The sequence below is a fragment of the Plectropomus leopardus genome, chromosome 7 (genome assembly GCF_008729295.1).
Source record: "Plectropomus leopardus isolate mb chromosome 7, YSFRI_Pleo_2.0, whole genome shotgun sequence".
NCBI classification, from domain to species: Eukaryota; Metazoa; Chordata; class Actinopteri; order Perciformes; family Serranidae; genus Plectropomus; species Plectropomus leopardus.
Window position 1 is genome coordinate 27,630,026 of NC_056469.1, and position 23,011 is coordinate 27,653,036.

General features: G+C 39.3%; 1 protein-coding gene across 1 annotated transcript in view; it reads left to right on the forward strand.

The window, feature by feature from the left end:
- abcb4 (ATP-binding cassette, sub-family B (MDR/TAP), member 4) overlaps positions 1–23,011 on the forward strand; it is a 25,173-nt gene continuing 2,162 nt past the window's right edge. The window contains 27 exon segments of the mRNA XM_042490176.1: positions 1–155; positions 311–374; positions 2,327–2,486; positions 2,593–2,641; positions 3,213–3,360; positions 3,362–3,405; positions 4,126–4,297; positions 6,091–6,215; positions 8,171–8,342; positions 9,143–9,256; positions 12,419–12,529; positions 12,624–12,749; positions 13,925–14,128; positions 14,219–14,389; positions 14,754–14,915; positions 15,045–15,236; positions 16,462–16,608; positions 16,717–16,821; positions 16,993–17,070; positions 17,500–17,583; positions 17,973–18,176; positions 18,351–18,451; positions 18,575–18,715; positions 20,111–20,267; positions 20,348–20,545; positions 21,819–22,025; positions 22,279–22,425. Of these exon segments, the coding sequence (XP_042346110.1) occupies positions 91–155; positions 311–374; positions 2,327–2,486; positions 2,593–2,641; positions 3,213–3,360; positions 3,362–3,405; positions 4,126–4,297; positions 6,091–6,215; positions 8,171–8,342; positions 9,143–9,256; positions 12,419–12,529; positions 12,624–12,749; positions 13,925–14,128; positions 14,219–14,389; positions 14,754–14,915; positions 15,045–15,236; positions 16,462–16,608; positions 16,717–16,821; positions 16,993–17,070; positions 17,500–17,583; positions 17,973–18,176; positions 18,351–18,451; positions 18,575–18,715; positions 20,111–20,267; positions 20,348–20,545; positions 21,819–22,025; positions 22,279–22,425 (3,648 nt within the window). The 5' untranslated portion in view covers positions 1–90.

Sequence of the window (23,011 nt, forward strand, 5' to 3'; positions counted from 1 at the left end):
AGGCCGGTGATTTGATGGATTTTTTTTTTTAATCTAAGAAAGGATAATAAAAATTGTTCATATTGAGACGTGACATTATCAAACCCAAACATGGAAGGGAAGGACGAAATGGAAATGCTGGATGCAGCCAAACACGAACCAAACGGAGATTTAAGGTAAATACAAGTTAAATTCTCGCTTTCTTTCAACAAGTTTAGCAGATTTCAAGGTTTTAAAACGGCGCCTAAAACCTTGACGAAGTGTCTCACTTATCTTTTTTTCAATGCAAGTAGACTTTATATTAATGCACCATGCTTATTATATCATCCAGTGAAAGCAAGAAGGATGAAAAGGAGAAAGAAAAGGAGATGCCCATGGTTGGCCCCATTGCTGTGGTAAGCTCATTCATCATCAGTCATCTGTCTGTCCAAACCAGGTGTTTATGCACTGCAATTATTCAACAGAGGAAATTAATATAACTTCATTTAATTATTTCTACTGTTTTCACTCTAAACAAGAATGCTACTAATGGTTCCCTTTGACATGTGATTACAGCATAATCTGTTTAGGTGCTATAGTGTATTGCACCCCTCTTTTAAAGGTGCTCTATAGGCCACACTGTCATGGTCACATAGTGCTATAGGTTGTAAAAACCGCAAAGGTGCCATATGGCAGCATATTGCTTTTTAAATATTTGAGTCTGTGCACCCTCAAGTGATGTCAGATAATACCAGGGTGGAGTCCATATGCTTCTAAATGACACAATCGCTTAAAATGTAAATGGTTTACAATAATTTCTTATGAAATGTTGGCTTAAAGGTTCAGAATCCTGAACTAAATGTTTACTGAGTAACACAATATGTCTCATATGTGGGATATTTACTGTGCACATTGGCAAAAAGGTTGAGAGCTGCTGCTTAAGTGTGTCATCCTCTAGAAATATACTGTTTATATGTTGTTTTAATGTAGTGTTTTTACCATTTCCTAACGAAACTGAATGAGCCTAAACTAAACTAAGACAAAGAACCAGTGAGGAACCTCTAAAGAACAATACAGAGCCTAAAATGTTCTCTGTTCTTTAGCTTAGCTCATAGTTTACCGGGGAAAGAACCACTAGAGAACATCTAAAGAACCAAATAGAGGCTTAAAAGGTTATTGACAAGTTGTTTAATTTAGTTTAGTGGGGAAAGAACCAACAGAGATTCTCTAAAGAACCACAACGAGGCTTAAAATGTTCTCTACTAGTCTTTAAGTTAAACTTAGTTACCTGGGGAAAGAACCAGTAGAGAACCTCCAAGGAAAGGGGCTTAAAATGTTCTCTATTGGTTCTTCAGTTTAGTTTAGTTTATCTTAGTTTAGTTTTTTGGGAAAAGAACCAGTCCAGAACTTTTAAAGAACCGCAGAGGGGTTTAACAGGCTCTCTGTTGGTTCTTTGGATTAGCTTAGTTTACTGGGTAAGAACTGGTAGATAACCTCTAACTAACCATGGAAATGTTCTCTATTGGTTCTTTAGTTTAGTTTAGTTAAGTTGAGAAAGAACCCATCCACAAGCTCTACAGAACCATAAAGAGGTTTAACGGGCTCTCTGTTAGTTCTTCGGTTAATTTACTTGAGTTTTTGGGGGGAAGAACCAGTCCAGAACCTCTAAAGAACCATACAGGTGATTAAATGGCCAAATGCTTGTTCTATAGTTTAGTTTAGTTTACTTAAGAAAAAAAACCAGTAAAGAAACCTTTAAAATGACCAAACACAGGCTGAAAATGTTCTCTACTAGTTCTTCATCTTTCATTTAGTTTATTTGGGAAAGAATCAGCAGAGAACCTCTAAAGAACCATACAGGGGCATAAATGGTTCTTCAGCTTAGTTTAGTGGAACCAGTAGAGAACTTCTAAAAAACGCTTTTCTGTGTGTGATATACAATCCAATAAAAATGTTACGTTATGTGTGTGAAACAACAGAAAATAGGGACTGCTGTTTTGGTTTTTAGAAGAAGAGACTAATACTTGTGTTTAAGGCTGTAAGTGGTTTGATCTTACAAGCATAACAGCACTGTGTGTGTGTGTGTGTGTGTGTGTGTGTGTGTGTGTGTGTGTGTGTGTGTGTGTGTGTGTGTGTGTGTGTGGTAAGAGGAGGAGGGTGGGGGAGAGGGATGGAAGTGTGACACATCCTCCTGTTGTTCGACTCCACCTGCCCCCCGCTGTGAGAATATAATAGCTGCGCACAGTTTAAAGTCTTTGCCCATTCTGAGTGAATAATTCAACATTTCTGACTTTTCAGAAAATAACCAGGAGCATCTACAGCACACAGATACTGATCTCTGCTGCTCTGTCTTTGGTCTTGTGTGTAGTTCAGGTTTGCGAGCACCTTGGACATTGTGTTGATCTTGGTTGGGACAGTGCTGGCCATGGTCCACGGTGTGTTGCTCCCTCTCATGTGTATCGTGTTTGGGGACATGACAGACAGCTTTATAAAGGACTCTGCAATGCATAACAACATCAGCCACCACAGTGAGTTTTCAGTTACAGACACCGGCACACCTAACTGACTGAAAATGAATAATTAAACATAAAATGACACCTTTTAACCACGTCCTTTGGTACTTTTTGTCTTCAGATATGCCCAACATACATGTAAACAGCACCTTACAGTCTGATATGACGAGGTAAGACTTTATGTGATCATTATAGTGTGAAAATATCAAATGTAATGTTGTTTAAGAGGTTCGTAAAGAATATAATGTAATAGAACAGAATTATATTTATATATTGATATTCTTTACAAAAAACTCTTAACAAATATTTTAAAAAATTTATCAACATTACATTCAATAGGCAGAAAGATCAGGAATCTTCCAGCGATTACACATAAAATAGCATAAATTCTTAGTAATTTATGCTATTTTATGTCTGTTTTAGTTTTTTAGACATTTTTCCTCTCACCCAGTTGCAGTTTTACTATGTTTGGTGTTGCACTGTTTTAAAATAAATTTAAAAAGTCAAGATCATAAATTAAATGTCTTTACATTCATTTGATTCTCAATGAAGACAAACTGGTGAAAATAACATTTCCTTGTTTAAATGGGCTTCAATATTGTTTTGAAATGCAAAATAATGGAATTTTTAACATTCGATTAAAAATGCAATTAATCACGATTAACTACTGTAATTCATCATTTAATCTGATTTTAAAACTGATCGTCTGACAGCCCTGGTCACAGTATTTTTTTCTTTAAGGTTTGCCATCTACTACTCCATCATGGGTTTCGTGGTGCTGGTGGCAGCCTACGGGCAGGTGGCCTTCTGGAGCCTGTCAGCCGCCCGGCAAGCCACACGCATCCGCAAGTTGTTTTTCCACCGCATCATGCAGCAGGACATCGGCTGGGTTCGATGTCGTCGAGACGGGAGAGCTCAACACGCGTCTCACAGAGTGGGTGGCAGACAAACTCCATTTCATATGCAGGAGTATTATTGTAAAGAAGAGCTGCAACTAACTATTGTTATCAAAATTTAGTTTGCCATTTAAGTATCTATGTGAAACTTTGTCAGTGTGGAGAGTTAAGGAGTCACATGCTGATATACGTCAGAGTTAATATAAACAATTATTTGATGTTTAGCAGTCGGGGCACCACTGCAACCAGCAGTCAAAAAGATGAACAAAAAATTAAACATCTAAATTTTTGCTAAATAATTCCCTATTGACACCTAATGAAGAAGGATTTTTCTTATTATCTCAATATATATGATCCTTCATCTAAAGTAAAAAAAAAACAAAAAAAACTTTGCTCTTAATGCACTTTTACTGTTTTGACTTTTGTTTAACATTTCTAATTAATTTATGTTTCTTTTATTTGTTGTCCACCCCTGGCCTGTCTGCAACTAATTTCCTGATGTATCTGTATCCATGTTCAGTATAATGATTTTATATATATATATATATATATATATATATATATATATATATATGTAAAGCACTTTGAGCTACATTTTATGTATAAAAGGGCTCTATACAATTACATTTTTTTATTATTATCATTATTACTAGTTATCGCCTAACAGCAAAATGGTTTTCCTTTCATTTATCATACATAAATGTTGCAGTTTTCTGAAGATAATTTGCTAACTTGTTTGTTTGTATTTGCATGTGCAGTGATATTTACAAGATCCAAGAGGGTATTGGCGACAAGGCCGGGAAGCTTATTCAGGCCTTCTCCACCTTACTGTCAGCCTTCATCATCGGCTTCATCAAAGGCTGGAAACTCACTCTCGTTATCCTGGCTGTGAGCCCGTTGCTGGGAATTTCAGCAGCACTTTTCTCGAAGGTAAGCGTCTCTCTATCGTCTTTGTGTGGCATTTTTTAAAGCTGCAATATGTAATAAAATACGTTGCTACCACTTGGTCCATAAAATCTAAATTTACAGTAATCAGTGATATAATAAAAAGCAAGCTACTAACTAACAGCAGGTTAGCAAGACCAAAGGAGCAAGAAAACAACCATCGTAAAACCATATATTGATGCCACTCGAAATGTTTCTCAGTACCATTTGTATTGTCATTAGTTGCACCGAAGATACATTTTGCTAAATAGCCAATGTTGGATATTACTTATCAATCAATAGCCCTTTTCCAACTGCACAAAAAACCATTAACACTCGCCAAAATCTGACTTTTTTTGTATAATGGGAAAGTTAACAGTTGGCATTCACACCCAGAGAGGGTGGGCAATATGGCCTTAAATAATATGACAATATTTCAGAGTAATTTTGCAATAGTGATATTCTTGACAATATGACAAAAATAGAGAATATTTGATTAGTAATTTCAAGAACAAACAACTGAAACAAAGAGTAATAGCTTTATATGTCAATATAAACATAATAAACTTAAAATATTCAGTAAAAACTAAACAAAAATTATCTAATTTCTTTAGAGGAGCTGCAGACAGAGTTTAGTCTGAGCAATAAATCTAAAAGAGGCTGTTTTTAAAACATTCGGGATGCCCCAGCCAAACAGCGTCACTTTTCTTATCATATTAGGAATTATACAGGTATTATCGTGAATGACTTGATATGGCACACAGCTAACACCTCGGTCAAATAACTGCTGTCATCATGGGTATTTATTAGCTCTGGCTGCAGTTTGCTTCAATTGAAACAAACCAGTCAGACGAACACCCAAATTTTAGCCCCTTTGCCAGCAAGGCAAAGGCAATGAGAGGCCGCCACAAAATACGGTCCGTCTTCACTGAAGCAGTGCTTTTGTATCATTCCAAATTTAGTGTACACAAGTTTGAGAGAAAGACCAAATATAGAAGACTTAATAAACTGCCATAACATTTTCACAGGCCTCCATGCTGCTTTCTACTGTTTACTAATTTGTTTTTTGACCTGTCTGTGCGGTTGAACGTGACAAACTATAAAACAAACATACATACACACTAACACACAGAGAGGCATATTTGTCTGCTGCAGAGCAGTGTACACAGCTCTGGTCTACTGGCAATGGGAAATCAGTCTATTGCCTATGTTTAGTGGGTTTTGCCATGTTTGAAAAACCCCAATTCTAGTGGAAAAGAGATTTAAATGAGAAGTTCACCATTAAACCCCTTCTTTTTACTCCCCAGGGGCTCTCTCAGTGGTGGAGAACCACATCAATGTTTACTCTTGTTTTGCATCACCTTTTGTTACTTTGCTTTTCTTTGCTGCCAAACCTGTTTTCTTGCCATTAGTGGTTGTGAGTGGGAGTGAAATACTTTTTTTGTTCTCTCCTCAAAGCCAGACTCCAATATTATTATTATTATTATTATTATTTTCTTTTTTTTTTTTTTTAGTAAAAATGCATTTATTTTGGAGGAAAATATACATGTATGGCATACATGTGTATGAATGAGACTTGGATTATACTGCACGAGTTTCATGAGAGTTGGTACAGATGTTTCGCTTTAGATTTTCTGTTGTTAAACAGACCACCACCATTGATTTTAATAATAACTCGATACCGGACCAAAGATGGTACTTTTTCATTCCAAGAAATAGCATACACCCGAAAAAGTTTTCTAATTTCTGGGATTACTTTCATTCCTAATAGCATAATGTCTTTCTCTATGTTGATGCAGGTGCTGGCGACTTTCACTACAAAAGAGCAGAGTGCATACGCTAAAGCTGGAGCTGTGGCAGAAGAGGTGCTCTCTGCTGTCAGGACAGTGTTCGCCTTCAATGGTCAGGAAAGAGAAATCAAAAGGTACGTTTATATGCTGTATGTACAGATGGAGGTAATCCACCAGGGATTCTCAATTTGTTATCTAATGGATATATGACACAAGCCCTTATTACAGAGATTGTGCTACAGGGCTGCTACAAAGTCTCTTCTTAGAGCCATACTTCCATTTTTACACGAAGCCACACAACAGCGGCATCATGCTACTCCAGTGTGTGATTCATGACAGCATGCCAGCATTGTGGAAACAAAAGGCAGACGGGCCTGACATTTAACGCAACAGCTTTGGCCCCTAGTGTAACATATAACATACACATTGTCAGTGCTTTAAAAACAATAGCATAACATGGCAATAATAATCATTTACGGTCCCTGTTATACAGCAGCTGATCCCGCCCCCTGCATGGAGGTAGAGCTCTGATTCTCTTCCCAAATCCAGTTGGGCCCAGCCCGACCCACTGAGATCAGGATTATCTATTTACGAAACTGCCATGACGAACTGTCTTGTGCTTGAATCAAGTGACGTAACATGGAAAATGTTGAGAACATGGAGAGAAGTTGAGAAAACAAGAGGGGGAGGGGGGGGGGGGGGGGCTGCAAGGCAACTTGGCAGCATTTGCTTCTGCCTCCCCAGCAGTGACAGAGATGTGAAATATCTGCTGGGATTGCTGTCAGGCCCCCCAGGTCTCACAGTTCAAGCCAAACATGACTGATAGTAAATAAATAACAATTAAAATGCACCGACCTTATAGCTGAATATCAGTGCTGGAAAATCCAAATGCAAAGTGTTTTGCCTTCAAATCAAAACAACAAGTTTAGATAAATCATAAATCTAATGGAACGATTTACAACAAATGTGGTTATTCTCTATTCAGCAAAGCAAAACATCTGTGCAGGCCAAATATATCTTGGTTTACAAAGTGATCAAAGTCTAGGAAATAGCCCCTGCAAAGCTGTAACTGGATAAAAACCCATCAAAAACCCATAGAATTAGATTAGTGTTTTCTACTGAGGAGCCATTTGTTGATGCCGAAGGGTCCTGTTACTGTCAGAACAATCTAATTTATATTTAACTTCCCATTGAGCTAGCACTCCTTTATCGAGGGCCTTCTTTGTTTTTCATTCATCTGCTGGTTTTACAGCTTCATACTGAAAAGACAGAAACAGGTCAAATAGCACTGTTAAAATCTGCTCTGAGATCACGGGAGTGACACAAAGGAACCTGAACACTTTGCGTGACCAACAAATCCTCCAGAAAGCGACATTCTGCACTTTGTCTTTTAAATTGTCTGTAAATGTTTTATGAATTGTTTTTATTTATTTTACTTTATATTTTAAATTTATTTAATTAATTTTATTTATTTTACTGATAATCAAACTTAACTTTATTATATTTATAGATTCCTTTATTCCACTGAATAACTGTTTTTTTTATTAATCTTTTTTGTCTGCATGTTACTGTATCTTTATGGTGTTGGGGAATAAATAGTTACATGTAACTTCTTTTAGTAATTAAATTACAAAATAAATGTAATTTTAATAAGTTGCAGTTCCTGAGAAACAAAAAATGTAATTAAATTACAGTTATTAATCAAAATGTTGGTGATAATTTTGCTACATCTTTTGGCCATGCAGGAATACCTTCCTTTGGTAGATTATTTTGACAGCGCGGGTCAGCAAAGCTGTTGAGACAAATTTAAGCAGAACAATTATGCACTTGACATTTTACGTCTTTTCAGCTTTATTGCCCAAAACATTTGTTAGAGAAGTAATAAAATGTTGTAAATTACATTACTTTGATGAAGTTATTAAAATAAAGTTTTACATTATAAACAGGGTAACTAGTAATCTGTAACCTATTACATTTTAAAAGTAACCTTCCCAACACTGTGTGTACACAGCAAGCTGTAAATTGACCCTGGCAGGATTGATAAAGTTGTCTTAATCTGGATCTCCTTCTTCTGCCTGTTGCACCACAGATATAATAAGAATTTGGAGGATGCGAAGAGCATGGGAATAAAGAAGGCGACGTCTGCTAACTTATCAATGGGCTTCACTTATATGGTGGTCTACCTGTCGTACGCTCTGGCTTTCTGGTACGGAAGCAAGCTCATCCTGGATGGGGAGTACACTATTGGAAATTTACTCACTGTGAGTAGACATGTTTTTCCATTAAAACTTAAGGGGCCAGATGCATAAACAATGTGTATGAATAAAACACCATGCGTACGCCTCTTCCCAAACATAAACTGGTATTTGTGAAGGGGGAATTTAGGGTGAGAATGTGCGTACCCCACGCATTCTTCAGAGCAGGCGTACACCTAGTTTTACACTTACACTGCGTTCTGCTAAATGTCAAAGGTGCATTTATAAAGTTGATCTTAAATTATTTATGCGTGATCCATTTCAGCATTATTTGTCATTTACAGTCATCTCCCTATTAGCAGTTTTAATTTTATCATGTGGAGCACTTTGTAAAGTTTGTTTCCACATGAGTGCAATAAATGAATCATTGATCCTTCTGACATTTAGTAATAATGACAATCGAGATTTCCCCACTACAGCGATTAGCAAAAATGTGATGAATTTGTGGTGAGGACACAACAAAAATCCACAGCTTTGCATAATAGCAGCTGCTCTGTCACCGATGCAACACAGTCGGTGAAATTGCACACTGTTTGCTGTATTTTTGACTGACAGGTTTAATGAATGGTGCACATGTGCAAATATGCAAACAGCTGTTTAAGGGTGTTTCTATGTCCATTTATGGTGAACTGTGGGTTTGAAAATAAGGCTTGTGCCCATGCTTCCTGTGCCACAATGACTGAGATTTATAAATCAGAATCAGGCGTACACACAGCTTTATAAATCTACAGTTTTATGTATCTGGTCCATGGAGACTCTGATAGAGAAGGCTACTGCAGCTAACACTGATTTGTGTGTGTCTTCAGGTGTTCTTCGTCGTGCTTATCGGAGTGTTCACTTTGGGACAGGCCTCTCCTAACTTCGAGACCTTTGCCAGCGCCCGAGGAGCTGCACATAAAGTGTACAGCATTATTGATCACGTAAGGAATGCAACATTTTCCCAAAATCACACACACATCAAAAGATTTGATTTAGATCTGTGATAGTCATCTTACAGCCTGCAGGCCAAATCTGGCCCCAATAGGATGCCAGGTGGCACCCCAATCATTTTCTAGTTCACAGTAAAAAATAAAGTGATTCACACTGGGAATTATTTTTGTACTTTTAGTGTACAGAAGATGCCAGAGTGCATAAAACAGCATCGAGATAGAGCTTTTCTATCAAAAAAAGTGACAGCGGAGGATCCCTTGCACCCCCCAACAGAGGTCCTATCTAATGTCCTGTAATCCAGAGATGTCCAAAAATTCTAGAAACATCCTAAAATCCTTGAAACATCCTTAAGTCCGAGAAACATCCCAAAATCAGAGAAATGTCCTAAAATTGGAGAAATGTCTCAAACTCCCAGAAACGTCCTTAAACCCAAGAAACACCCTTAAATCATAGAAATAGCTTAAAATCCTAGAAATGTCCTAAAATTCCAGAAACATCCTAAAATCCCTAGATAAAATAAAAAATCCTAAAATACAAGAATGTCCTAAAATCCAAGAAACATCCTAAAATCTCTGAAATATCCTAAAATCCCAGAAACATCCTTAAGTCAGAGAATTATCCAAAATCCCTAGAAAAGTCCTAAAACATCCTAAAATCCTAGAAAAATGTATGGGGCTACTGTAACTGGCCCCTGGCTTCCTGTCATTTTACAAAAGTGGGCCCCAAGCAAAACAAGTTGAGCATCCCTGATTTGGACGTTTTTGCTGCTGTACAGTTGTCAGTTTGTATTACCGAGCACACAAAGTTGCACTCTGGCGCTGTGGGAAGCCGCTTTGATGCAGCCGACAGCTTGGAGTCAGAGATGCTGGATTTTGCTCTAATTAGAGCACCTGCTGTCGGGTCATTTGGTTGATGTTGCACAGCTGTGGCTCTCCCCTTCCTGAACTTACTGTGAAAACACCAGGAGGTGAAATAAGGTCTTTATTTTACAAATACTGCACCGCTGTCATACATGTACATCATCGTCTCGCCATACACGTCTTTGACTATCGTGAGCAGGTTTAAAATGTTCCGCATAGCTTCAGGAGCATGCAGCAGTTTGTTTAAGGAAAACACTTGAAGGTTATTTCAGATGGTTTTGTCTTAAGCTATTCTGAGACCCGCCAACGTGTAGTTTGCTTTTTGTCAAACTTTTCACTGTGACAACAAACTTAAGTTAATTTAGAAGCACAGATACAGGATGCTGTCACAGTTCAGGTATAGCAGGTTTGGACCCAAATGTAGAATGTATAAATAAGGCAGCAGGATGATGAGGTGACTTAACATTCAAAAATTAAAATTACAGGAAGCAGTCAGACAATGAAGTCAAATCCAAAAGACCAAGGGAGCACTGTGATATAAACTCTGAAAAAACAGGCAGGAAACAAGAGGTATAAGAGGTGACAGCAAACTGACAAAAGACACAAGACGAGCAGGGTGATTGGACACAGGTGGACTAATAACTGTGGCAGAAAACAGGCGGGAAAACACACAAAGGCAGGAAGTAAGGAAGACATATAACATGAAGTGTGTATATCAAAATAAAACAGGAAGTACTACACAATAAAAAAAGAAAACAAACACCTCATGACCACCGAACACAAGAAAACAGATAGTACACTGTAAGAAAAAAATATTTTTTTATCTAAAAAAAAGTTAGTGTCCAGGCTGCCTTGAATTTTTAACTGAATTTGAGAAGAAAAGTTGAATCATTACAAAATTACCTCAACTTGTCTTGTCGCATTCAGTCATCTCCAAATTTTACAGCTAACCTTTTCAAGTTAGAATATTTTCTTTTCAAGTAATATAACCAATCAAGATATATTTTCAGTCTGTAATGGAAAAGTCTAAAGATCTATGGGTGTAGAAAAGGACTGTAAGAGATGTATGTTGCACACATTAGTACATCTGTTTGCACATGAATAAAAAGAGCAGTTAGCACACAGCCCGAGGCAAAACTGAAAAGAGTTAAACCTCCGCTCAGGGCATTTAAGGTATCCCGTCCTCTTAGCTCGAACCTGATGGACACACGGTTCACAGGGTTCACGCAGATCCTTAAAAAGTCTAAAAAGGCATTGACATTATTAATTTTTAAAAAAGGCCTTAACTGGTATTAAAATGTCTAAAATCGATCCTCGTGTAGTCTTAATTCTTACAGGATACAGTAACTAAGTGAAGCACTTACATTTTTTCAAACTTAGCACGATGGGATTCTCACATGCAAAGTAAAAAAACACAAAATCGCTAAAACTCGCCTACAAACAGCAAGTATTTCCCAGTTTTGTTCTACCCTCGTCTGCGATACACCCACAAAGTGTTTTTATTTTTTCAACATTTAAAGATTATCTGATTTTTTTTCACTGAAATAGAAAAAAAAATCATGTTTCAAATTACAGTAAACAATTTGGCATAATTCTTCTTAACTGTGGGTCAATGATGTCACTTTTTTTTTGTCTTTTTAAAAAAATATTTATTTATTTCTTATTGAAATACTGGTCTTAAATTTCATTTCAAGTGGCACAAAATGTCTTAAAAGTCTTAAGTACAACTTGCCTTAAAGCAACATTTTGCAACTTTTAGTTTCTTGAGATGTTTCGGTCAACAATCAACCAAAAGTTGCATAATGTTGCTTTTAGTAGGAACCCTGTGCACATTAACTCTCTCCCGCTGGACTTAAGATCCACTTACGTCTTTAGTCTTACTTATTTTCTATTTAAATATATATGTCTTGTGAAGCGCTCTGTTACGTCTGATCAGCTCCAGAAAGGTGTTTTACTGTCCAGTCTGAAACACACAGAAGAATGAGGCCTCCAGCAGGGACATAAAACGTTCTCAAAGTCTCCGGAAAACACAGAGCTCAACCTTTTAGGGAGAATAGCTGTGTGTGTGTGTGTGTTTAACCGCAGTGAGAGAAGCAGTGAAAACACAAAGAGCTGCAGAAAAAACATCAGCCCTCTTCCAGTAAATACGCTCACCCTAACACGGAGGTCAACCAGCCTTCCTCCCATTGTCTGTTTGAGGTTGTGATAAAGATCAGGTTCTTTATCCAAACTACAAACCACGACAGAGCTGACTTTTTGAAGTAAAGATGAAGTTAACTCTTGTCTCAACAGGAACCCACCATCGACAGCTATTCAGAGGCCGGCTACAAACCCGACCACATCACAGGAAACATAGAGTTTCAGAACATCCACTTCAGCTACCCCTCGAGGCCGGACATCAAGGTGCGTTCCCCAAAGAAACCGTTAACTCGACTCTCAAACAAAGGCTGTAGAACTTCAACCTGTGTCTCATAACTGACATTTTTATAATTTCTAGGTCTTAAATAATTTGTGTCTGAGTGTGAGGAGCGGACAGACCATCGCCTTGGTGGGTAGCAGCGGCTGTGGTAAAAGTACCACGATCCAGCTGCTGCAGCGGTTCTACGATCCTCAGGAAGGAGCTGTAAGTGATATATATAAACCACTTTATTCAAAGGATTGATTCGTTAATACAGTTAAGACTTAACCCTCTGTGGTACACATTATGATGCCAGCTGGTTAAAAAAAACTTGAAATGGGTTTTTAGGCCTCTCCTCTGAGGTCGAAGGCATCGTGTACGTATGTCGACCCATTCTTGTGAACGTGATATCTCAAGAATGCCTGGAGGGACTTTCTTCAGATTTGACACAAACATTTACTTGGACTTAACAATGAGCTGATTAGATTTTGGTGGTCATGGGTCAGAGGTTAAGGTCCCAATGATTTCATCTGTCTCATTCTTGTGTAACGTGATATCTCAAGAACACCTTGAGGGATTTCCCTCAGATTTGGCACAAATATTCGAGCGGGCTCAAAGATGAACGAATTAGAATTCGGTGTTCAAAGGTCAAGGTCCCACTGACTAAAGATTCATCTCATTCTTGTGAATGTGATAGCTCAAGAAAACCTTACAGGGATTTCTTCAAATGTCAAGGTCAAAGTCACCTTGACCTTGTCTGTCTCAGTTTCTGAATGCGATAGTTCAAGAACAAATATCGCAATATCTAAAGATAGCGTTGAGGGAATTCTCAAATTTGGCACAAACACCCTCATGCACTCAAGAATGAACTGATTAGTATCTGGTGGTCAAAGATCAAGGTCATGATGATCTCATAAAACATGTTTTTGGCCATAACTCAAGAAATCATAGGCTCAAATTTCACAGAAATATCTAATAGGATATAATGATGAACATGTGATATTTTATATCCAAGTCAAGCTTTCAGTGTCTTGGTGTGTGTCTTTCTTCACGTACTGTAAGCTGCCAAGGGATTTAAATAGCCTCCAGAAAGTCATGTTACAATATAAACAGTGCTGGTGGTTTAAGGTAGGGCCCTGGCTCTTTTTCAAAATACTGCAACATAATTGAGAATGTATGGGGTGTTATGGGTAAAAATGGGTAAGTAACCCAAAGGCAACACTGTATCATAGGAGTACTCCATCCATATAGCATTGCACTTCTATAACATTGCTAGACTCTCAATAGGTACATTAAAAAACACTGCTATTTTAACAACAACAGGAGATGGTGTTTCAAATACACATTGTTATGTTTCAATTTAGAATAAGTTTTATGTTTGTTTGACTCTTGCATTTTAGGTGACTATTGACGATCACGACATCCGTACTCTTAACGTCCGCTACCTGAGAGAGATGATCGGAGTGGTGAGTCAGGAGCCCGTCCTCTTTGCCACCACCATCTCTGAGAACATCAGATACGGCCGACTTGACGTGACGCAGTGGGAGATCGAACAAGCTGCCAAGGAGGCGAACGCTTACGACTTCATTATGAACCTTCCTGATGTATGATTGTTTTTATGACTCCCTGTCCTTTGTTCTTATTAAGAAGTCTGTCCAACACTTGCTAATATTGAGACTCTTGTCGCTGAGCAGAAGTTTGAGACGATGGTTGGAGACCGAGGGACACAAATGAGTGGAGGACAGAAACAGAGGATTGCGATTGCTCGAGCTCTTGTCCGCAACCCGAAAATCCTTCTGTTGGACGAAGCCACATCTGCTCTTGATGCTGAGAGTGAGACCATTGTGCAATCGGCACTCGACAAGGTACAAATATGCATGAACACATGCTCCGCCTTGTCCAGAACACAACTACAGGGTTTACTTTGCAGTTTAACTCTGTGCTTTTCAAAGAAAACCAGTTAACCTTTGGAAACCTAAGAAATTGGCTTGATTTCTTTCAAAAACATGTCAAGAAGGCAATGAGCATCAAAAGAAGAAATTCCCCCAAAATTAGCAAGAAATTAGTAAAATATACAAGAAAATTACCAGAGAATTATCTAAACAAAAACGAAACAAACAAGGAAATGACCCGGAGGAAAGCGGGGGCGCTGAAATGGGTCACAATATATTAAAACGTGTCACTGCAAGCACAATTTTAACTCCCTCTCCCTCATATTTCTGTGCGCAGGTCAGATTGGGTCGTACCACCATCGTTGTTGCCCACCGCCTTTCAACCATCAGAAATGCGGATGTTATCGCTGGTTTCCAAAAAGGAGAAGTTGTAGAGTTGGGGACTCACAGCCAACTGATGGAACATAAGGGAGTCTACCATACGCTGGTCACCATGCAGGTAACACAGACACACACAAACGCTTTGACATGTCATCTGTTTGGTCTGGAGCTCAAGGGGAACTTTCAGAGCGGTCAGTCTTTGATATTGTTTGTTTCTGTGGTTTCCTCTTGTCGCTTTTTGTCGCAGACCTTTCAAGAACTAGAGGAGCAGGTGGAGGAAGAGTTTGAGCCTTCTGCGGACGGGAAGAAGAGCCTGTTAGCCAGGTCCCCCTCTCGGTCTTCTCTGCACAGGAGAAAGTCCACAAGGGGTTCCTCCTTCACTGGCTCAGAGGCAGATAAAGAGGAGAGAGAAAAGTTCAAGACGAACGATGTGGCAGAGGTGAGAATTGCTGCAATATCTCTTGGGTTTGAGCATAGACTGTATATAGAGATGGACAACACGTCATCACTTACCCCTGCTATGAAAGGCGCTATAAAACTCTAAGATATTGGTATTATTATTATTACCTTGCACTGGTGACGTCATTCGCAGCCGTACAAGCCCCCAGGAAGTGCACCAGGCTCTGAGGTAAATTTTATATAACATCCAAAAGTAGAATTACACAGTCCAGGTCTGTCATGGATGCCCACAAGCTGAGAAAGACTGTTTCCCATAGACTTACGTTGGGAAAGAGGTGTTTGTAAATCAGTGGCTTATTTTTTATGAGCGTCAAAACACCCCACGAAACAACTAATTTCATGATCTAGATTTAAGCCATCCAGTTCAATAACATTCTGAAAGTCTAAAAGAGCTGCAAGATTTAATTTTTCAGACCGTTAGAGAAGCACTAAACCGGATGTCAGACGCTCCACCAGCAGGAGTTACCCGATTGGGCACACTCGGTTGTGCTCTGCCACCATATTCTCTAGTGCGCAAGTCCCATGGGCCAGGTAATGCAGAAGATGCAGGCACTATCATAACACGGAAATAGAGCTTTTTTTGCTTCATGCACTACTAAGCAGATCTAATAAATAAATAAATAGAATAAACTGAGTGGCTAACACAGATGTCAGTCATGGCGGAAAATCCCTTTTTTTAGTAGAAATAAATAACCAAACCTAACTTCAGAAAAACAATCACTTGAACAAACATCAAAGTGATGACAACTACCTTAAATGACAGAAACCATCTTTGGTAAAAATGTATTTAGCATTTACTTGGAGTTTTTAGTTTGGCATGTGTTGCTAGCATGGAGGGGACAGAGTTTATGACCTATACTGCAGCCAGACACCAGGGGGCGATGGAGATTTTTGGCCTTATTTTGGGGGAGCTGTCATGTCCTCCATCTTTATATACATTCTATGGATTTGTGTGGGCGGGTCAACATTATCAGCATTAGGTGTGCAGGCTATTATGCACTATCATCGACCACTATTTATTAAAGTCCATCAATTCTTGCCAAAAAAAGGCTTTTAACAGGGTTGAGGAAGATTTTCTTTTTTCAGGCATTAACGGGTTTAATTTTACCTAAAAATGTTTGGGTGAGGTAATTACTTAATTGAGGATTACTATTTAGTAGAGACAGAGAGAAAGACGGTGTGACTTTCTCTCCCTCTTTCTGTAGGAGGAAGATGTTCCCCCCGTGTCGTTCTTCGAATTGATGCGTCTCAATGCTGAAGAGTGGCCGTACATTTTGGTTGGGACCATCTGTGCCATCATCAACGGAGTGATGCAGCCGATGTTCGCCGTAATCTTTACCAAGATCATCACTGTATGTTCCTCTCAGTATTTATGTACCACAAAGGTTTTTCTAATGCTTCATTTTCACTGCAGTATTTGTCACATGTTGTAGAAGCTGTTTTTTCCCCTCTCTTCTCAGATTTTTGCAAACCCAGACCATGACATTGTCAGGCAAAAAACCTCTTTCTTCTCTCTGATGTTTGTTGCTATTGGGGCTGTAAGCTTTGTCGCCATGTTTCTACAGGTATACATGCACAACACAACATGCATGTGATGTACGTTTTTTTTAGTGTGTTCATTACCCTCAAAGGAATAGTTTTGAAAACTGCCTCTACAAGTATAACCTTCACATGCACATGAAGGTCATGCCAATGTCCAGGTGTGCTCATGTCTTCTGTCTCTTAACTCTTAATAGGGCTTCTGTTTTGGTAAATCTGGAGAGATTCTGACCCTTAAACTGAGACTCAGGGCCTTTCAAGCCATGATGAGACAGGTATGTGTTACCACTTGAAATGAGAAATCTACACAGGGCTCTACACGGGATCTACATTAATAATAACCCATAATCCTGTTCTTGCCTCTATTTCTTTCTCCTTTCCTCTACTATCTCTTTGTTGGGGCTGCACTTCTTGGAAAAGTCAAATAAAATAATTCAATTTAAATTTTTTAATTAAAAAAAAACCTGTTACATACTTTTTTTAAACTTTAACTTTGTTGATTATTCGATAATGTTAATAAATAAATTAGGCTTTCAGGAAATCAGACAGAAGGAATTTGAGAACAATGTAGCACTCAAGCTCAAAATGTTATTTCCGATGGCTGTTGCTCAATAAAAGCCTTAAATGTAAATGAATGTATTCTGATTTGTATTCGATTTATTTTCATGGCCAATTGGAAAATATTAATCCATGTTTCCTTGTAGGACCTTGGCTGGTTTGATGACCCCAACAACAGTGTTGGAGCGCTCACAACGAGATTGGCCACAGACGCTGCCCAAGTACAAGGGGTACGTTCCACCAATAGCAAGCACTTTATTGTCATCTGCTGTGCAACAGTTGCAAGGAAAAGCTTTTTTAAAGGCAGAGACTTCAAGCAGAACTAAGACTCTATAATGGGCGACTGTCTGCTTCTGCTGGTAGAGCGAAAGAGAAAGAGAGACACATGGAGATGAATAGCAACAGCAACATGCAACTGCCTACACAGCAGTCTAACTAGGGGCTGGTTCAAGGCAAGCCTGAGCCAGCCCTAACTGTAAGCTTTATTCAGGAGGAATTTTGGCTGCAGCACAAACTGATAGACATCCAGTAACTACAAAAGCTATTTGTTGAAGACCAGTAAATTATCCAAAAAAAAATCACTGATCTTGTAATTTGCATCGTCTGTATATCTGCTCAGGCTACAGGTGTACGTATGGCCATGATGGCCCAAAACATAGCCAACATGGGCACCAGCGTGGTCATTGCCTTTGTGTACGGCTGGGAGCTGACCCTGCTCATCCTGGCTGTGGTGCCCGTCATGGCATTGGCTGGAGCTTTGGAGATGAAGGCGCTCACAGGAAATGCTACCGAAGACAAAAAGGAGCTGGAGAAGTCTGGAAAGGTAGGCATCCAGTGTAGGATGTGCAAATGTAACATTACATCTCCGACATCAGAGAACTAGTGGTAACTAAAAAAACCCCATGTTGCTGTGTCTCAGCCAAAAATTTGTACATGAACACACCAAACCGATGGCCAACCAGTATGTACATAACGTTTGTATGTTTTGTCTCTACAGGTTGCTACAGAGGCCATTGAGAATATCCGAACTGTTGTCTCTCTCAACAGAGAACCCAAGTTTGAGTCTTTATATCAGGAAAAGCTCGAACTACCATTCAAGTACGAGAAAATTATATTATTTACATCATAGAGCTATCATCTCTATGGGAAATATGGATTTTGATCAAATTTCATTAGTTTGTGGACTGCTCTCTCTGATGCCATCTTTCATTTTCTGTACAGGAACTCTCAGAAAAGCTCTCATGTGTACGGCATCACTTTCTCCTTCAGCCAGGCCATGATCTACTTTGCTTATGCAGGCTGTTTCCGCTTCGGAGCTTGGCTCATTATGAAAGGCAGGATGGATCTGGAGGGGGTGTTTCTGTGAGTTAACAGACAGCACGACTGTCTCATCTCTTAATCAGAAGATTAAGTGTCGGTTTATGACAAGAAAAATGAACAGTTTGCGTGTGCTCGTAGGTTGCGGATAGTTACATCAGAGCAAAGCATTTCTGTGAGAGAAGAGGCTGTTCATGTGGTTTTTAATCATTACCCCAGCCTGAAGTATGTGAGGGGCCACGGTGAATGTGCTAGACCCAGAGGACATAGTTACACAGTCCAACAGACACACTCACGTGTTTTAGGATGCTAATGTAACTCAATGGGAGGAGCCTACCTGTTATGAGAGGAAGTCCGAAGGTCATGGCACCTTGAGCCTCTGAGGGGGCATAAAACTGTTAGCCACTATTTACCATCAGTCTATAAAAATACATGCATTTAAATGGTTGGTCAGTGAACTTTTTGGTCTTTGGATTTTCCTTTCGGAAACAGAAATGACAAAGAAAAAACAAATAGTTATTTGATTTTCATTTCAAAATCCAAAAATTTATTATTTGTATTATGTAATATACAGAATAGAAATTCCACTTGATTTTTTTCCTATCACAAAAATTTAAAATAATAAAATACCAACAAAACAAAGTCTAAAAAAAAGTATTGTCATCTTCTGAAACTGGAAGTTGTCCTGGTTTGGTGACAACAGATTTCATTGTAGTTGATCCAATATTTGGTAAGAATTTTCACCAAAAACTACAATACTACAAACTACAAACTACAACAAAACTGGTGGTGGCAGTAAGATTTATCCTCTGGGCACCAAGAAAATTTCAAAGTTATTAATCCCATTGAGATATTACAGTCTGAATCAAAGAAGTTGGGACCAATTAAGAGGATAATAAAAAGGGGATATTTCAATTGCCTAAACTGTTAAAGTAAATTGTTTTCTTCCATTCAACATTTTATAGAACACAAGTCTTAATTTTTTGGCTTCTTTAAGAGAATTAAAAAAAAAATCATGTGACATGATGAAAGTTTGTTCATTTGCAAAATAGTCAAATTTAACATGTAACTATGATGTGTTAAATCTAAATCATGATCTGCCTATTTGTAAAAAAGTCAGGTTAAACTCGTCACTAAGATGACGCGTTGTGCACCTTTGACCTGTGAGCTGCACAGTCAGCACCTCTTCATTTATTATATTTAGAGGTGTTAACAGCCAATTCTTCATCTCAAGTAAACAAACTGAACTCATCGGGCTGGCTCGAGGACAAAAGAGGAAATAATGTTTCTTTACACATACTAACATCTACAAACACACAATGTACACACAAAGGCTAGGCTGTCATTGGTCTGTGCTACCCTACATTATGTAATCCCATTTCACAGTTGACTCGTGAGTGTGAAAGGTAAGACTAACGTGTATTTGACTTCCTCGTGCAGTGTGGTTGCTGCTGTCCTGTACGGTGCCATGGCTCTTGGAGAGGCCAACTCCTTCGCTCCAAGCTACGCCAAGGCCAAAATCTCAGCATCCCATCTCATGATGCTGCTGAACAAAGAACCCGCCATCGACAATCTGTCACACGAGGGAGAGAAACCGGTACACAACAAAAAGTCCTAAACACAGCACTCACAACACAGCTCTTTATGCTAACATATTGCTCCTCTTTTTCCTAACAGGAGGAATTTGACGGTAACGTGCAGTTTGAGCATGTGAAGTTTAACTACCCTTCGCGCCCTGATGTGCCCATCCTCCAAGGGCTGAATCTGCAGGTGAAAAAGGGAGAGACTTTAGCTTTGGTGGGGAGCAGCGGCTGCGGAAAGAGCACCACCATCCAGCTGCTGGAGAGGTTCTACGACCCCAGAGAGGGGAGAGTGGTGAGCAGCTCCACCCACGCTCTGTCAACCCACACTTTTGCCTCTTCACCTACTGTCATCTGGCTAATGGTTAGCAGGCCGGTGTGTTTATGGCGGCTTTACAGCGCTGTACTGACGTGACGGGGACCGAGAGACAATATGAGGACTGTGTAGCGTGTGTAGCTTATCTTTACTGTATTGACCATTTCATTTTATCACGATGGGATGCTGACAGTCTTTTGAGACAGAAAATGTTTTGTTATCTCTTGGTCTCCCATGTAATCACAAGGTCGGTGTTTTAAAGGTCATTTTTGATACATTTTCAGGTAATATTTCATGTTTTCTTCATCACTGAACTTCCCCTCTGCTCTGTGGAGATTCATAGTTTTCATAGTGGTTTTAAGAGATTACTTCTGAAAAACAACTTACGCAGTTTTCACAAAGATTATGATGTCCAATATTTACTTATTTGGGATTTGTTCTTAGGTAAGAACAGAATCTGTTCACTTTTTTTGTTATTGCCTTTTCTTCAGTTTTACAATTGTATAATATTGGGGTCTATAACAAAAATATTTTATTAATTTGTAGTATTTTTTTAACCTCAATTAATAACCAGTAAAATTTCCTGTAAAATTAACCTAAATTCCCCTAAAGCCTCCTGCAGACTGTGAGATTTTAGCAATCTTATCAGTAACCCCACGATGACAACGCAACTGAATTGCAGGCTACGACGTACATCCACAAAAAATGTGGCCGGCGTGTGTCATCCATCTATTCCGCTGAAGTGTGAAGAGAAAAATGTTAGCAAAGAATCGAGCCGTCACTATAGTTGCATTTATGTGTGTGAAAAAAAGTCTGAAGAGGAGGAGGAGGTGAAGAATGTGGACTCGGTCATGGCCGGGGACAACTTGGCATGCCAAAAGCGGGCACCCCACGTACAGAGGCTACGTCCTCAGTGCTGCGGCTGAGGGTTCGAGTCCAACCTCGGGCCTTTTGCTGCACGTCTTTCCCTCTCTCTCCCTCTTTCATGCTTAAGCTGTCCAATCTAAAAAAGCAAAAAGCCCAGAAATATTCCTAAGAACCCACTCCACACTACCTACACAGCGCTTAACAATATGCAGACAAAGTTAGCAACTAGCTGGTGAACGTAGTTTAGTATTTAACAGCTAAAGCGTCACATATTTTACTAAACTAAAAAAGAGAGGCCAAGAAAACTGAATTGCAGAATTGCTTTGTTTTAGACATCAAGTCTGATCCCGCCTACAATAATTACTGCTAACATCTCCTTTTTCAGATGCTGGACAACATAAATGTAAAAGATTTGAACATCCACTGGCTGAGATCGCAGATAGGCATCGTATCGCAGGAGCCCGTGCTGTTCGACTGCACCCTGGGTGAAAACATCGCCTATGGGGACAACAGCCGAACCGTGACCCTGGAGGAGATAGAGGAGGCTGCCAGAGGGGCCAACATTCACAGCTTCATAGAGGGCCTGCCTCAGGTAACTGCTTCAGTTACTCTTTTCTCAGTCAGAGAGACATAAAAGGAGAGTATTGTGTTTTTATATCGAGGAGAGATCTTTACAACATAACAAGGCTGCCTACTGAGACAAGTGTGTCTGTAGGTGTGCCAATGATTGCACAACTGCTAAATAATACAACTCACCTCAAGGTTATTCATTCTAAAGTTTAACATGATTAACATGTTTAAATCAATATCATGTGACCCCTCCTCCTCTGTGTTTGTCTGAGCAGAAATACAACACTCAGGCAGGTGATAAGGGAGCGCAGCTGTCAGGTGGCCAGAAGCAGCGTATCGCCATAGCCCGAGCCATCCTCCGAAACCCCAAAATGTTGCTCCTGGACGAGGCCACGTCCGCACTCGACACTGAGAGCGAGAAGGTGAGTGCTGGGGACGGGAGACCCTAACGAAGTAACCAGTTGCCAGTGCTGGGTTAAGTTATTGAAAGTTAATGATAAATGATTATTAGCAGCAAAATCGAAATATCTTTTGAAAGAAGCTACAACGGTTGGATAACACAACATTTGGGGGGGTAGCATGTAAACACTGGTGTGCAAATAACAGCTCTCGTTGGTCTACGTGAACGAAAGTCCCACACCAGGAGCTACAGGATACAACAAGGCTAAAAACATGAAAAACAAGATGCCAGTTGCGTTTTTCAAAACAACTTGGCATGTTGGGGCTTCAGGACACAGGACAAGCAGTATGGAGACATTTTGTGGGGTTTTTTATGCATTTTGTGTTTTGCTTCAATTGTTTGAGGTTAGTGCGATGCCTTTTTCCAGTGAAACTCAAATATTTTGTGGACTATAAAACTTAGCCCAACTTTCCAACAGCATGAGTTAGTTATTAAACAATGGCTGAATTTTACTTTTTACTTTTTTTCCTTTAATCAGTATTAATGCAGTGTATACTCTTCGAATCCAATCAATGTTGGAGCAAACCTGTAATGTCTGAAGTATGATC